The sequence below is a fragment of the Coregonus clupeaformis genome, chromosome 26, assembly GCF_020615455.1.
Source record: "Coregonus clupeaformis isolate EN_2021a chromosome 26, ASM2061545v1, whole genome shotgun sequence".
NCBI lineage: Eukaryota > Metazoa > Chordata > Actinopteri > Salmoniformes > Salmonidae > Coregonus > Coregonus clupeaformis.
Window position 1 is genome coordinate 34593592 of NC_059217.1, and position 17088 is coordinate 34610679.

Consider the following 17088-nt stretch of genomic DNA (forward strand, 5'->3'; position numbering starts at 1 on the left):
ATAAGAGAGCAGGTCTGGAATCAGTGTGGCAGGATAGGATGATTGCACAGGATCCCCACACTTTTACCTGATGGTTTTCCTGGGGGGCAGGAGAAATAACAAGCAGGCAACTTGATTTGACTCTGATCGCTTTTATTAGAATGTTTACAGTGCGAACAGTGAAATAATTAATACATCATGCCGTGAGAGGTACCGGATCCGGGAAAATAGGTGCCGGATCAAGTTCCGGCAGGATCTGGCTCAAATTAAGCACTTTACAATATTACTTGAGGTTTTCATGGATGCTTAATTGTATTATACATTTACATCATTTAGCAGACGCTCTTATCCATGAAATGATGGTTATTGTAATGGTGGTCTGGGAATGGGGTTGCACATTTCAAGTAACTTTCCCAAAATTGCCAGGTTTTTCGAGAAATCTTTGGAATTTTGGGAAAGTTATAGGAATTTTGCAACCCCATCTGGGAATCAAAGATCAGTGAAAAATGTTGATTACATTGTAGCAGTCTGGAACAGCTGAATTGGTTGTAAGCGTCTATTTCATCCCAAGGTGCATGATTTTCCTGTATGGTCCTGGTCCACCCCAGAACCCCCTACGGGAAAAATATCAGATGTATGTTTGGACTAATATTAGCAACAAAGAGCTCCATAAAACATGTGTTCCCTGTTTAGTCTCCATGAAGGGTTGTGTTCATTAGGGCACACCGGAAAATATTTAAACATTGTGACGGAAAATGAAAATGAGTGTTTCTTATTGGTCAAATCAAAGTAAATCCATCCCGTTTTGTGTTTTTTTCCCCCCGCTTTTGGTGCTAGTAATTGTCTTTGATAGCTACTTACTTGAGAAGTCCATGCCAGTACAGATGAGGCATCACGTCAGCTTTCATGTGGTACATGGTCCATCTCTCCTTGCTTTGGTCAATAGGGAATGTCTCCAATGGTTGCCCATTATAGTCAAACTCAGCCAGAATGACAGTGTTGTAGCTCGTCACCAAAGGGCAGGACGTGTAGCCGTCATACTGTAAACACAAGTGTTTTAGCACTCTATTACTGTTGTGTGTCACAAATGGCACCCTATTTCCTTCATAGTGCACTACTTTTGATCAGAACCCTATGGGTAGTTAACAATACAGCCTGAATCCCAAATGGCACCCTATTTCCTTCATAGTGCACTACTTTTGATCAGAACCCTATGGGTAGTTAACAATACAGCCTGAATCCCAAATGGCACCCTATTTCCTTCATAGTGCACTACTTTTGACCAATACCATCTGTGTTATCTTGAAGATTCTGAAAACACAAATACGCAACGTATCCGTATATATACAGTCATGGCCAAAATTGTTGGCACCCCTGAAATTTTTCCAGAAAATGAAGTATTTCTCACAGAAAAGTATTGAAATTACACATGTTTTGCTATGCACATGTTTATTTCCCTTTGTGTGTATTGGAATAACACAAAAAAACAGGAAAAAAGCAAATTTGACATAATTTCACACAAAACTAAAAAAAATGGGCCGGACAAAGTTATTGCACCCTTTCAAAATTGTGGATAAATAAGTTTGTTCCAAGCATGTGATGCTCCTTTAAACTCACCTGGGGCAAGTAACAGGTGGGCAATCTAAAAATCACACCTGAAAGCAGATAAAAAGGAGAGAAGTTGACTCAGTCTTTGCATTGTGTTTCTGTGTGTGCCACACTAAGCATGGAGAACAGAAAGAGGAAAAGAGAACTGTCTGAGGGACTTGAGAACCAAAATTGTGGAAAAATATCAACGTATTATTCCAATACACACAAATAAACATGTGCATAGCAAAACATATGTAATTTCAATACTTTTCTGTGAAAATACTCCATTTTCTGGAAAAATTTCAGGGGTCCAACATTTTGGCCATACTTATATATATATATTTTTTTTTTTATATATAATGTTAAGTGTAATTAGTGTTAGTCAGGTAACATACCTTCCTATCCGGCTTTTCATTCTTCAACACTTTTGAAATTGTTCTGTCCAGAATACTAGACTGGGCAGCTGGAAATAAAATACACCATGTCACATTCTTATACTCTTCCCCACGCTCAACAAAAAAAATTGTAGTACATGTAGGTACAGGTTTTCAACCTTGCAATTGCTTAGCCAAATACCACAGCAAAAGTTTTGCCAGAGCTGCTTCCACTCACATGGTGTTTAGTTGTGGTAACTCTGTTATTTAGAAGAACCAAAAGGACTTACCCACCGCAGCACCTGTTTTGGATGTCGGCAGGTTGGTGCAGTCTCCGATCCCAAACACGTTGGGATACTTGTTACTTTGAAGGGTCTCTTTGTTGACATCCAGCCAGCCAGCCTCATCAGCCAATAAGGATCCTTTAACCACCGGGTTGGGTCCCATCGGAGGAGTGACATGAAGCATCTCATACTGACAAAGAAAGAAAAGCTTGATTCCCTGACTGAAAATTAGCACAAACAAATCAAATCATATTACTGTGTCGTTGTTGCCCAGTGGATGCTCCTAATCTTCTTATCTTAGGGCAGAAACACTAACCACAAGGCCACTGAGTTGGTGAATGCTCCAATAACTATGAATACATCTGCATACTACGTTACTTAGCATCAGTATTCTATGTCAACTTAGATAATATGTTACAAAACTGTGAGAGAACCCCTCAACTACATTGTTTTCTTTTCCATTTGCACATCATAGCTTCCTGGAACATAGCCTGGTCCCTGATACGTCTGTGTTGTCTTGCTAACTCCTACGGTCGTTGTGATACATGGTAATGACCATAAGCATAGGAGTTGGCAAGACAGCACAAACAGGTCTGGGATCAGGCTACTTGGAACTTACCTCAAACACTTTGGTTTCTCCAGGGTTGTCGAGGTTTTCAAACACGGCTTCCTGCTTGTCGGCCCGGACCTCGACGAGATTTTGTCTGAGATTCACCTGGATGTCGCGACTCTTCACAATCTCCCACAATGCATCTGCATATTTCTTGACCCCAAACAGCACTGGCAGTGATGTGTTGTACACGACGTTGGCCGTAGCCCTTTTTCCTGTCTTCGAGAGGGATCAGATCAGAATAAGCTGTTACATTATTGAGGAAGGACATAACACAGATGAAAGCTGGGTCGTGTTCAGTAGGTACCAGTAAGAAATACACTTTTACCGTTTCAAAACATTTTGCTACGGTGTGCACTAATGAACACGAGTCAACCCAGATACAAAAAAACGTAGATTCATAATACCTTTATGTAATGGTTTATCTGATGCATTTTGTATCACTAGTATTGTAATACCTTTCTAAGATAAGCATCGGTCAGGTACATGATCTTCTGTGGTGCTCCTGCACACTTCACCGGAGTGTTTGGGAAAGTGAATAGAGCATTTCCCTCCTTGAAGTTCTGCAGTGCGCTCCAAGTCTTCTCCACAGTTTGTACGGAGTAGTTTGAACCAATCTTAAATTTGACCCAATCTTCAATCTCAGGCAGGCCCTTGATCTAGAGAGTGATTGTAAGAGACTGACTCATACTATATAGAAACTTATATGTTAAAGGCCCAGTGCAGTCAAAAACGTGATTTTCCTGTATTTTATATATATTTCCACACTATGAGGTTGGAATAGTACTGTGAAATTGATAACATGATGATAACGGCCTTTTAGTGTAAGAGCTGTTTGAAAAGACCGCCTGAAATTTCAGCCTGTTTTGGTAGAATGGAGTTTTGGCCTGCCTGGTGACATCACCAGGCGGTAAATGTCTTAATAGACCAATAGGAGAGTTCCAAACCTCTCTGCCAATAACAGCTTGTTTTCAGTTTTCCCCTCCCCACTCAGACCACTCCCAGACAGTCTGCTAAGAAGCTATTTTTGTTTCTTTTTGACCATTCTAATTGAAAACAATAACAGTAAGGACCTTAATTGTTCCCCAGAAATGATTTCATATTGAGATAAAAAATGTCTGCATTGGACCTTTAAAACAATATTGAGAGAGAGAGTGGTGAAAGGCCATGAAATAAACATGATGTGCATTATTACCTTCTCATAGTGTAGCTGTAAACCTAGTGCCACTATCAGATATTGGTAGGAGATCTGTTACAGGGAAGACAATACAAGTTCCAGTCAGTTGAAAAGTAAAATTATTGTAGACCTACTTCCTTGTTATTAACACAACATACACTGAGTGTACAAAACATTAAAAACTCTGCTCTTTTAAACATATAGACTGACCAGGTGAAAGCTATGATCCCTTATTGATGTCACCTGTTAAATCCACTTCAATCAGTGTACATGAAGGGGGGGAGACAGGTTAAAGAAGGATTTTTAAGCCTTGAGACAATTGAGACATGGATTGTGTATGTGTGCCATTCAGAGAGAGGGTGAATGGGCAAGACAAAATATTTAACTGCCTTTGAACGGGGTAGGTGCCAGGCGCACTGGTTTGTGTCAAGAACTGCAACTCTGCTGGGTTTTTCACGCTCAACAGTTTCCCGTGTGTATCAAGAATGGTCCACCAGCCAACTTGACACAACTGTGGGACGCATTGGGAGTCAGCATGGGCCAGCATCCCTGTGGAACGCTTGACACCTTGTAGAGTCCATGCCCCAACGAATTGAGGCTGTTCTGAGGGCAAAAGGGGGTGCTCTTAATATTAGGAAGGTGTTCCTAATGTTTGGTATACTCAGTGTATTTCATTGTCATTTGGCTACTTGCATATCAAGACCTGTTTCATATCAAGAGGATCTCTATAGCAGGCCTCTCCAACCCTGTTCCTAATTTAGCGCACCTGATTCCAATAATTAGCTGCTTGATAAGCTCAATCATGTGAGTTACAACTGGGGTTGGATTGAAAACCTACAGGAGGGTGGCTCTCCAGGAACAGGGATGGCGAGAACCTACAGGAGGGTAGCTTTTCAGGAACAGGGTTGGAGAGAACCTACAGGAGGGTAGCTCTCCAGGAACAGGGTTGGAGAGCCCTGCTCTATAGCCTCCGATGTTGCCATCTGATGTTGACATGTGGAGGCTTTTTCCTGTTTTGCATTTTGCCTCCAGCACCTTCACTAATCTGTTTTGCCATGTGCGGTAGATTCAGCCTATTATCCCCAGAAAGGATGAGCTAAATATACTAAACAAAAATACAGTGGTGTAAAGTACTTCAGTAAAAATACTTTAAAGTACTACTTAAGTAGTTTCTTTGGGGTATTTGTACTTTACTTTATATTTTTCACAACTTTTACTTCAATACATTTTCCCTGACACCCAAAACTACTAGTTACATTTTGAATGCTTAGCAGGACAGGAAGATGGTCCAATTCACACTTATCAAGACAACATCCCTGGCATCTCTATTGCCTCTGATCTGACAGACTCACTAAACACAAATGCTATGTTTGTAAATGATGTCTGAGTGTCGGAGTGTGCCCCTGGCTATTCGTAAAAAAATTACAAAATAGAGAATGGTGCCATCTGGTTTGCTTAATATAAGTCATTTAAAATTATTAATACTTTTACTTTTGATACTTAAGTATATTTTAGCAATTACATGTACTTTTGATACTTAAGTATATATAAAACCAAATACTTTTAGACTTTTACTCAAGTAGTATTTTACTGGATGACTTTTACTTGAGTCATTTTCTAATAAGGTATCTTTACTTTTACTCAAGTATGACAATTGGGTACTTTTTCCACCACTGCAAAAATATAAACGCAACATGTAAAGTGTTGGTCCCATGTTTCATGAGCTGATATAAAAGATCCCAGAAATGTTCCATACGCACAAAAAAGCTTATTTCTCTCAAATGTTGTGCACAAATTTGTTTATATCCCTTTTAGTGAGCCTTTTCCTTTGCCAAGATAATCCATCCAACTGACAGGTGTGGCATATCAAGAAGCTGATTAAACAGCATGATCATTACACAGGTGCACCTTGTGCTGGGCACAATAAAAGGCCACTCTAAAATGTGCAGTTTTGTCACACAACACAATGCCACAGATGTCTCAAGGTTTGAGGGAGCGTGTGATTGGCATGCTGACTGCAGGAATGTCCACCAGAGCTGTTGCCAGAGAATTGAATGTACCATAAGCCGCCTCCAACGTCGTTTTAGAGAATTTGGCAGTACGTCCAACCGGCCTCACAACCGCACACCACGTGTAACCACGCCAGCCCAGGACCTCCACACCCGGCTTCTTCACATGCGGGATGGTCTGAGATGAGCTGACGAAACTGTGGGTTTGCCCAACGGAATAATTTCTGCACAAACTGTCAGAAACCGTCTCAGGGAAGCTCATATGCATTCTCGTCGTCCTCACCAGGGTCTTGACCTAACTGCATTTCGGTGTCGTAACCAACGTCAGTGGGCAAATGCTCACCTTTTGATGGCCACTGGCACACTGGAGAAGTGTGCTCTTCATGGATAAATCCCGGTTTCAACTGTACCGGGCAGATGGCAGACAGCGTGTATGGTGTCGTGTGGGCTAGCGGTTTGCTGATGTAAATGTTGTGAACAGAGTGCCCCATGGTGGGGTTATGGTATGGGCAGGCATAAGCTATGGACAATGAATACAATTGCACTGTATCAATGGAAATTTGAATGCACAGAGATACCGCGACGAGATCCTGAGGCCCATTGTCGTGCAATTCATCTGCCACCTCATGTTTCAGCATGATAATGCACGGCCCCATGTCATAAGGATCTGTACACAATTCCTAGAAGCTGAACATTTCCCAGTTCTTCCATGGCCTGCATACTCACCAGACATCCCTGTTTGGGATGCTCCGGATCGACGTGTAAGACCGTGTTCCAGTTCCCGACAATATCCAGCAATTTCGCACAGCCATTGAAGAGGAGTGGGACAACATTCCACAGGCCACAATCAACAGCCTGATCAACTCTATGCGAAGGAGATGTGTCGCGCTGCATGAGGCAAATAATCTTCACACCGGATACTGACTGGTTTTCTGATCCACGCCCCTACCTCATGCAGCGCGACAGATCTGTATTCCCAGTCATGTGAAATCCATAGATTAGGGCCTAAGGAATTTATTTAAATTGACAGATTTCCTTACATGAACTGTAACTCAGTAAAATCTTTGAAATTGTTACATGTTGCGTTCATATTTTTGTTCAGTGTAGATTATGCCGACACTTGACTGACCTTTGTCCCAGATTGAGACCAAGCCCTATAATTACGTTTTATCACTTCAATCAACATGTATTAAATCAAATAAACGATACGGAAAGTAAACAGCCCTACCTACCTCCATGCCATTGCCTGTGCGCACAGTGTTTGTGTCTGGGTTGATCTCCTGAACCCTGGATCTAACCCACTTGACTCCAGACGGCACGACGCTGGCAGTAGGGCGACCGGAGGAGGCCACGTTTTTAGCCCCAGCACCAACCAATGTCCAGATGGGCTGATAATAGTGCATCTATAAAACCACAGAGGAAGAATTCTGCTCAATATATAGTATTGTGCACCAGACAGCAGACTACATGTTCCTCCCCCAATAGCCTGGGGACGTCCTAAATGGCCCCCCTGTTCCCTATGTAATGCACTATAGGCCCCTGGTCAAGTAGTGGACTATATAGGGATAGGATGCCATTTGGGACTCAACCATAGTCTTTAATACCTCACTGGGTTCCACTATTGCCACATGTTCCGCCCCTAGCTTCCTCTTCATCCGAGCGCTCATTGTGATGCCACCACTTCCTCCTCCCAGCACCAGGACCTTGTAGTGTTCTTTGGAGGAGGCGTGACTGCTGCTGGTGTGGAGATGACAGATGCCAATACCAGCAGTCCTATGGCACTGCCTCCACAGGGCCGGCTGCCGATGCACCGCTCTGACTGTAGCCATCTATTCCCTTCTGTATGATCCTCTAGAATGGATTCAAAGTCAGGATTCAGCTACAATGATTACATAGGGCCTAGGCCTAGTGACTGACAGATTATTGACAGGAAGTATTTTTGTTATTTTATTAGGATCCCCATTAGCTGTTGCAAAAGCAGCAGCTACTCTTCCTGGGGTCCACACATAACATGACATAATACAGAACATTAATAGACAAGAACAGCTCAAGGACAAAACAACATAAAACATTTTTTTTTTTACAAAATGCACACGTAGCCTACATATAAATACATACACACAAACTATCTAGGTCAAACAGGGGAGAGGCGTTGTGCCGTGAGGTGTTGCTTTATCTGTTTTTTGAAACCAGGTTTGCTGTTCACTTGAGCAATATGAGATGGAACAGAGTTCCATGCAATAATGGCTCAATATAATACTGTACGCTTTCTTGAATTTGTTCTGGATTTGGGGACTGTGAAAAGACCCCTGGTGGCATGTCTGGTGGGGTAAGTGTGTGTGTCAGAGCTGTGTGTAAGTTGACTATGCAAACAATTTGGGATTTTCAGCACATGAATGTTTCTTATAAAAATAAGAAGTGACGCAGTCAGTCTCTCCTCAACTCTTAACCAAGAGAGACTGGCATGCATAGTATTTATATCAACCCTCTGATTACAATGAAGAGCAAGACGTGCCGCTCTGTTCTGGGCCAGCTGCAGCTTCACTAGGTCTTTCCTTGCAGCACTGGACCACACGACTGGACAATAATCAAGATAAGACAAAAACTAGCGCCCGCAGGACATGCATTTTGGAGTGTGGTGTCAAAAAAGCAGAGCATGGGCCTCCCGAGTGGCAGCAGCGGTCTAAGGCACTGCATCGCAGTGCTAGAGGCGTCACTACAGACCCGGGTTCAATCCCAGGCTATGTCACAGCCGGCCGTGACCGGGAGACCCATGAGGTGGTGCACAATTGGCCCAGCATCGTCCGGGTTTGGCCAGCCGGGATGTCCTTGTCCCATCGCGCTCTAGTGAATCTCTTTATCATTGACAGACCTCTCCCCATCTTTACAACCATTGAATCTATATGTTTTGACCATGACAGTTTACAATCTAAGGTGACGCCAAGTAATTTAGTCTCCTCAACTAGTTCAACAGCCACACCATTCATTACCAGATTCAGCTGAAGTCTAGAACTTAGGGAATGATTTGTACCAAATACAATGCTCTTAGTTTTAGAGATGTTCAGGACCAGTTTATTACTAGCCACCCATTCTAAAACAGACTGCAACTCTTTGTTAAGGGTTTCAGTGACTTCATTAGCTGTGGTTGCTAATGCGTATATGGTTGAATCATCAGCATACATGGACACACATGCTTTGTTTTATGCCAATGGCAGGTCATTGGTAAAAATAGAAAAGAGTAGAGGGCATAGAGAGCTGCCCTGTGGTACACCACACTTTACATGTTTGGCATTAGAGAAGCTTCCATTTTTAAGAAAACCGTTGAGTTCTATTAGATAGATAGCTCTGAATCCACGATATGGCAGAGGTTGAAAAGCCATAACACATAAGTTTTTTCAACAACAGGTTATGGTCAATAATATCAAAGGCTGCACTGAAATCTAACAGTACAGCTCCCACAATCTTCTTATTATCAATTATCAATCATCAGTAATTTGTGTCAGTGCAGTACATGTTGAGTGCCCTTCTCTATAAACATGCTGAAAGTCTGTTGTTAATTTGTTTACAGAAAAAAAGCATTGTATTTGGTCAAACACCATTTTTCCCAACAGTTTGCTAAGAGCTGGCAGCAAGCTGATAGGTCTGCTGTTAGAACCAGTACAGGCCGCTTTACCACTCTTGGGTAGCGGAATGACTTTGGCTTCCCTCCAGGCCTGAGGACAAAGACTTTCCTCTGGGCTCAGATTAAAGATATGACAGATAGGAGTGGCTATAGAGTCAGCTACCATACTCAGTAGCTTTCCATCCATGTTGTCAATGCCAGGAGGTTTGTCATTATTGAGCAATAACAATAATTTTTTCACCTCTCCCACACTAACTTTACAAAATTCTAACTTGCAATGATTTTCTTTCATTATTTGTTTTTTTTAGGCATGAATACGATGGCTGACTGTTCATTGTTGTCATTTCCTGCCTAAATTTGCCCACTTAGCCAATGAAGTAATCATAAAAATTATTGGCAACATCAAATGGTTTTGTGATGAATAAGCCATCTGATTCGATGAAAGATGGAGTTGAATTTGTCTTTCTGCCCATAAGTGATTACATAGGGCCTAGGCCTAGTGACTGACAGATTATTGACAGGCAGTGATTACATAGGGCCTAGGCCGAGTGACTGAGATTATTGACAGGCAGTGATTACATAGGGCCTAGGCCGAGTGACTGAGATTATTGACAGGCAGTGATTACATAGGGCCTAGGCATATACATATACATATGCATATTTCATAGCCCCCATGTCAAAAAATAATAATAGCATTGAGCAAATTGATTTGAAGTCTTTGCAGAGCATCCTATTCACTCCTATTCATCTCCTTCTACCAAGACCTCTACTAGCTTCAATGCAACTTATTCTGGGAGTCTGTTGGTACTTTGGGCTGGGACCACTCTAACACCATTCAACAGTTAAAAGGTGAACGATAGGATCTGTGATGATCCCATAGACTGTAAAACATATGGACGAAGCGATTTATGACGTCACCCCATTGTTTCCTATGAGAATGCTCAGTGGCGTATTTGATGATCAGGAAGTGTGATTTCAGCGCGTCGCCATCTTGCTACATGGAGGAGTTTTTGGAAACATTGCATGCGCAGTTTGAGCTACTCTAGGAAGTGACGTTGCAGGCTAGCTCAGTGCTGCCCCCTCTCATGGAGTAACTCAAATTGAAGGCTGACCGAGGTACTGCAGGCTGCCAATAGCAACTAAATTATCCTTATAAATTCGTTTGTGTGTGATTTTCAAGTAATCGGTTCAAGGACATACATCTGGTGAAATAGAAGCAATTATTGGTACCATAATTGTGTTCGATATTTTGTTTTTTATATACACAAATATTGACCACGAAGATCGCCATTTACCCATTCACCATAATGGGGGGGATCCTGTTTTCTGGAAACAATGCCTCCAGTACTGCGGTCGGCCTTCAACCATTATAGATAGGTCCCAGTCAGGGTTTATGAGAAATAGACACATCTCGAATAATGTCAGACTGGTATTAAATATCATAGATCACTCAGATTTGGTATCTGATGAGAGTTTTATGCACCCTCCGCTGCACCCTCCGCTGCACCCTCCGCTGCACCCTCCGCTGCAACTTGCCCATGCCCCTCCCGCTTCTCCTTCACACAAATTCAGACAGCTGATGTTCTGAAAGAGCTGCAAAATCTGGACCCCTACAAATCAGCTGGGCTAGACAATCTGGACCCTTTCTTTCTAAAACTAGCCGCAGAAATTGTCGCAACCCCTATTACTAGTCTGTTCAACCTCTCTTTCGTAACGTCTGAGATCCCCAGAGATTGAAAGCTGCCGTGGTCATCCCCTCTTCAAAGGGGGTGACACTCTAGATCCAAACTGTTACAGACCTATATCCATCCTGCCCTGCCTTTCGAAAGTATTTGAAAGCCAAGTTAACAAACAGATCACCAACCATTTCGAATCCCACCGTACCTTCTCCGCTATGCAATCCGGTTTCCAAGCTGGTCATGGGTGCACTTCAGCCACGCTCAAGGTCCTAAACGATATTATAACCGCGATCGATAATAGACAGTACTGTGCAGCCGTCTTCATCGACCTGGCCAAGGCTTTCGACTCTGTCAACCACCGCATTGTTATTGGCAGACTAAATAGCCTTGGTTTCTCAAATGACTGCCTCGCCTGGTTCACCAACTACTTCTCAGATAGAGTTCAATGTGTGAAATCGGAAGGCCTGTTGTCTGGACCTATGGCAGTCTCTATGGGGGTGCCACAGGGTTCAATTCTTGGGCCGACTCTTTTCTCCGTGTATATCAATGATGTCGCTCTTGCTGCTGGTGACTCTCAGATCCACCTCTACGCAGACGACACCATTTTGTATACATCTGGCCCTTCATTGGACACTGTGTTAACAAACCTCCAAACGAGCTTCAATGCCATACAACACTCCTTCAGTAGCCTCCAACTGCTCTTAAACACTAGTAAAACTAAATGCATGCTCTTCAATCGAACGCTGCTGGCACCCGCCCACCCGACTAGAATCACCACTCTCGATGGGTCTGACCTAGAGTATGTGGACAACTACAAATACCTAGGTGTCTGGTTAGACTGTAAACTCTCCTTCCAGACTCACATTAAGAATCTCCAATCCAAAGTTAAATCTAGAATCGGCTTCCTATTTCGCAACAAAGCCTCCTTCACTCATGCTGCCAAACATGCCCTCGTAAAACTGACTATCCTACCGATCCTTGACTTCAGCGATGTCATTTACAAAATAGCCTCCAACACTCTACTCAGCAAATTGGATGTAGTCTATCACAGTGCCATCCGTTTTGTCTCCAAAGCCCCATACACTACCCACCACTGTGACCTGTACGCTCTTGTTGGCTGGTCCTCACTGCATGTTACGTCGTCAAACCCACAGGCTCCAGGCCATCTATAAATCACTGCTAGGCAAATCCCCGCCTTATCTTAGCTCATTGGTCACCATAGCAGCACCCACCCGTAGTCTGCGCTCCAGCAGGTATATCTCACTGGTCATTCCCAAAGCCAACACCTCCTTTGGCCGCCATTCCTTCCAGTTCTCTGCTGCCAATGACTGGAACGAATTGCAAAAATCTCTGAAGCTGGAGACTCTTATCTCCCTCACTAACTTTAAGCATCAGTTGTCAGAGCACCTTACCGATCACTGCACATGTACACAGCCCATCTGAAATTAGCCCACCCAACTACCTCATCCCTATATTGTTATTTATTTTGCTCTTTTGCACCCCAGTATCTCTATTTGCACATAATCTCTTGCACATCTAGCATTCCAGTGTTAATACTAATTGTAATTATTTTGCACTATAGCCTATTTATTGCCTTACCTCCATAACTTGCTACATTTGCACACACTGTATATATATTTTATGTTGTATTTTATGACCTTATGTTTTGTTTACCCCATATGTAACTCTGTGTTGTTGTTTTTATCGCACTGCTTTGCTTTATCTTGGCCAGGTCGCAGTTGTAAATGACAACTTGTTCTCAAGTGGCTTACTTGGTTAAATAAAGGTGAAATAAAATAAAAATAAATTATACTCTTTTGGGATTTTTATAAAACCTTTAATACGGTAGAACATTACTATTTTTCATGCCCTTAATTTTGGCTTTGGAGATACATTTTGTACAACTATTAAATGTCTGTATACAAGCGGCAATAGTGAAACAGAAGTCAGTATGCTGCTAACAGTCCAGCTTTCCCCGTCCCCATACCTGGCTGGAACCAGAGATCCTCTACTTTCAACACACGTGACCGGACTCCTTGACAACGTGCGAAAGGTACCAATTTGGTAGCTCCATCGGATACATTCCATGCTAGCTCTGGAGTGAGTTTATGGCACATTAAAATATTTATTTCAGATTCCAATTGCGCTTAATGTGATTCATTTATTATTTAAAGCATCTGGTCTTGGTTTGAACGTAAATAAATTTGAACTGTTGTTGCCAGTAAAAACGTGTGATATGCCCTCAATCTCTGACATCCCAGTTAAGGATACAATCACTTATCTGGGAATAACAATAACTAAGAAACAAAAGCTAGATGTTTTCTGAACTTTAACCCCCTCATAGAGAAAACTCAAAATAAACGTAATCACTGTTACAAAGGGATTTATCTCTACTGTAAATGGTAGAATATTGCTCACAGAGGCTGAGGGTATTTCCAGGCTCACTTATGCGGCTTAATCATTACATATAGGTGGCCTCAAATGTCTCCTACAGTGTATCCCGACTAATTTATCTAATTTCCATAAACAATCCCTTTTAGCATGGTCTGATCTACAAGCACCATTTTTCTCCACACAGATATTTTATCTGGAAAAATACAGTATAGATATATTATACAAAGGCAAGTCCTTGTTTTTTGAGAAATGGTTCCAAAACAATCTTCTATCGGTGAGTCAACTGTTCAATGATAAAGGTATTTTATTTAATAATGCCGAATACGGCAGTGAAAAACTATTGAGAAAACAAAATAAAAACCTTTCAAGTATAACATTTATCTTGTCGCATCTTCCAAGCTTTTGGAATGGCCTTTTAAGAAATATTATTTGCAAAAAATGGTTGCTCTCTTTCTCAGAAGTTTATTTTAACTAATCATATTACATTAGTTTCATATAAATGAATCCAAAAGTGCTACCCTACTAAACATTAACTTAATCAGTTTTTAAAGACATTGATGTTTATTGTACCTTCTGTAATGAACAGCCGGACTGTTTTACATTTCTTTTCGTATCGCTCTTATACCCGGAAGCTGTGGCAAGATATATGTAGATTTGTTTTGGATCATATACATGCACGTTTTGCACTTCTACTTGAAAATGTTATATTTGGTTTTACAAAGTATAGCAAAGACTACGCGAAGCCTTCTTAATCAACCTCATCGTTATTTTAGCTCAATTCCAAATTCATAAATGTACGTTAAACGTATGAGTCGAAAACCACTATTATTTGAGAATGAAATTGAACAATATAAACACAATTTCTTATTTTTCTCATAACAAAAAAGCTATCAAAACTTTGAATGTTTGTACTTTTGTACTGTTGTTTGAAATGTTTGTATACTTTTTTCTATATTGTATATTTTGAATTGCTAAAAAAAGACATTGGCCTGAGTCGAGCCCAATGTCCCAACAGACTCCCAGAATGAGTTGCGTCGAAGCTAGAAACCTACCTTACTTAAGAAGAAAGTTGCGAAAACGGATTTGATCCTTGCGATCTATACCAGGCTACTCAGACTCCTTGCTCCGGCCAAATGTAGTGGCGATCTACCTTCAGTGTCTTGAACACACCTAGACAGTGTGTCACCGATTGCGTAATTAGTTTTCGAAGCTAGCCACTACAGTAAGTACAAATGGGCCTCGTTTCACAAAACCCAGACTTCATGCCGCTTGAAATAACGTTCCGCCTACAATAAAGACATGAACGACTGCATGTACAGAAACGTGAGTTGTAAACAGAAATGAATGCGCAAGCTCATCGACCTGTTGAACACAACACGTTAGTGCATTACTCGCAATGTCCACATGATGACCATTGTCAAAAGAGATCCCTGACATTTACATTTACGTCATTTAGCAGACGCTCTTATCCAGAGCGACTTACAAATTGATGCATTCACCCTATAGCCAGTGGGATAACCACTTTACAATTGTTTATAACAAAAAAAAAATTCTTTACATAGAAGTATTACTTTATCCTATCCCAGGTATTCCTTAAAGAGGTGGGGTTTCAAATGTCTCCGGAAGGTGGTGAGTGACTCCGCTGTCCTGGCGTCGTGAGGGAGCTTGTTCCACCATTGGGGTGCCAGAGCAGCGAACAGTTTTGACTGGGCTGAGCGGGAACTATGCTTCCGCAGAGGAAGGGAGCCAGCAGGCCAGAGGTGGATGAACGCAATGCCCTCGTTTTGGGTGTCGGGACTGATCAGAGCCTGAAGGTACGGAGGTGCCGTTCCCCTCCCACAGCTCCATAGGCAAGCACCATGGTCTTGTAACAGATGCGAGCTTCAACTGGAAGCCAGTGGAGTGTGCGGAGGAGCGGGGTGACGTGAGAGAACTTGGGAAGGTTGAACACCAGACGGGCTGCGGCATTCTGGATGAGTTGTAAGGGTTTAATGGCACAGGCAGGGAGCCCAGCCAACAGCGAGTTGCAGTAATCCAGACGGGAGATGACAAGTGCCTGGATTAGGACCTGTGCCGCTTCCTGTGTAAGGCAGGGTCGTACTCTCCGAATGTTGTAGAGCATCAACCTGCAGGATCGGGTCACCGCCTTGATGTTAGCGGAGAACGACAGGGTATTGTCCAGGGTCACGCCAAGGCTCTTCACACTCTGGGAGGAGGACACAACGGAGTTGTCAACCGTGATGGCGAGACAATGGGTCACTGCCAATAACGTACAAGTACATAAACAAACCCTGGATGCAGATGCTATGTATTAGCCATTGAGGAGACGGTTTGAGAGGCTTTGAAGCCACCGGTCGGCCATATTGGCTCTCCCCAGAAGGAGCAGTCCTCCATAGGAATGAATGGAATTCTACATTATTTCAATTAACTGTTTCAAGGACAAAATGACATGTATTTAAGTATGTTGTTGTTGTAGTGGTGACAGTTACATTAGTAATCTCAAAAAACATTTCCCACATTTTGTTACTTTACAACCTTATTCTAAAATGGATTAAATAGTGTTTTCCCTCATCAATCTACACACAATACCCCATAATGACAAAGCAAAAACAGTTGTTTAGATTTCTTTGCACACACACACAAAAAAAAAAACGTTTATATCATATTTACATAAGTATTCAGACCCTTTACTCAGTACTTTGTTGAAGCACCTTTGGCAGTCTTCTTGGGTATGACGCTACAAGCTTCGCACACCTATATTTGGGGAGTTTCTCCCATTCTTCTCTGCAGATCCTCTCAAGCTCTGTCAGGTTGGATGGGGAGCGTCGCTGCACAGCTATTTTCAGGTCTCTCCAGAGATGTTCGATTGGGTTCAAGTCCGGGCTCTGGCTGGGCCACTCAAGGACATTCAGAGACTTGTCCATAAGCCACTCCTGCGTTGTCTTGGCTGTGTGCTTAGGGTCATTGTCCTGTTGGAAGGTGAACCTTCGCCCCAGTCTGAGGTCCTGAGCGCTCTGGAGGAGGTTTTCATCAAGGATCTCTCTGTACTTTGCTCCGTTAATCTTTCCCTCGATCCTGACTAGTCGCCCAGTCCCTGCCGCTGAAAAACATCCCCACAGCATGATGCTGCCACAACCATACTTCACCGTAGGGATGGTGCCAGGTTTCCTCCAGACGTGACGCTTGGCATTCAGGCGCCCTTTGGCAAACTCCAAGCAGGCTGTCATGTGCCTTTTACTGAAGAGTGGCTTCCGTCTGGCCACTCTACCATAAAGGCCTGATTGGTGGAGTGCTGCAGAGATGGTTGACATGTGAAATGTCTATATTCCTTCATAACCTTTGTGAGTGTATTGTTTACTGTTAATTTCTG

General features: G+C 42.5%; 1 protein-coding gene across 1 annotated transcript; it reads right to left on the reverse strand.

The window, feature by feature from the left end:
- Positions 1-111: 111 nt before the first annotated feature.
- Positions 112-15093, reverse strand: LOC121540684 (sulfide:quinone oxidoreductase, mitochondrial). Its single transcript, XM_041849696.2, has 10 exons — positions 14771-15093; positions 7628-7874; positions 7256-7426; positions 4033-4086; positions 3296-3496; positions 2847-3056; positions 2234-2417; positions 1965-2032; positions 841-1019; positions 112-593 (listed from the first exon to the last, which is right to left on the reverse strand). Exons 2-10 carry the CDS (start codon positions 7850-7852, stop codon positions 536-538), a joined length of 1350 nt encoding a protein of 449 aa, XP_041705630.2. The 5' UTR covers positions 7853-7874; positions 14771-15093; the 3' UTR covers positions 112-535.
- Between the last annotated feature and the right edge of the window lie 1995 nt (positions 15094-17088).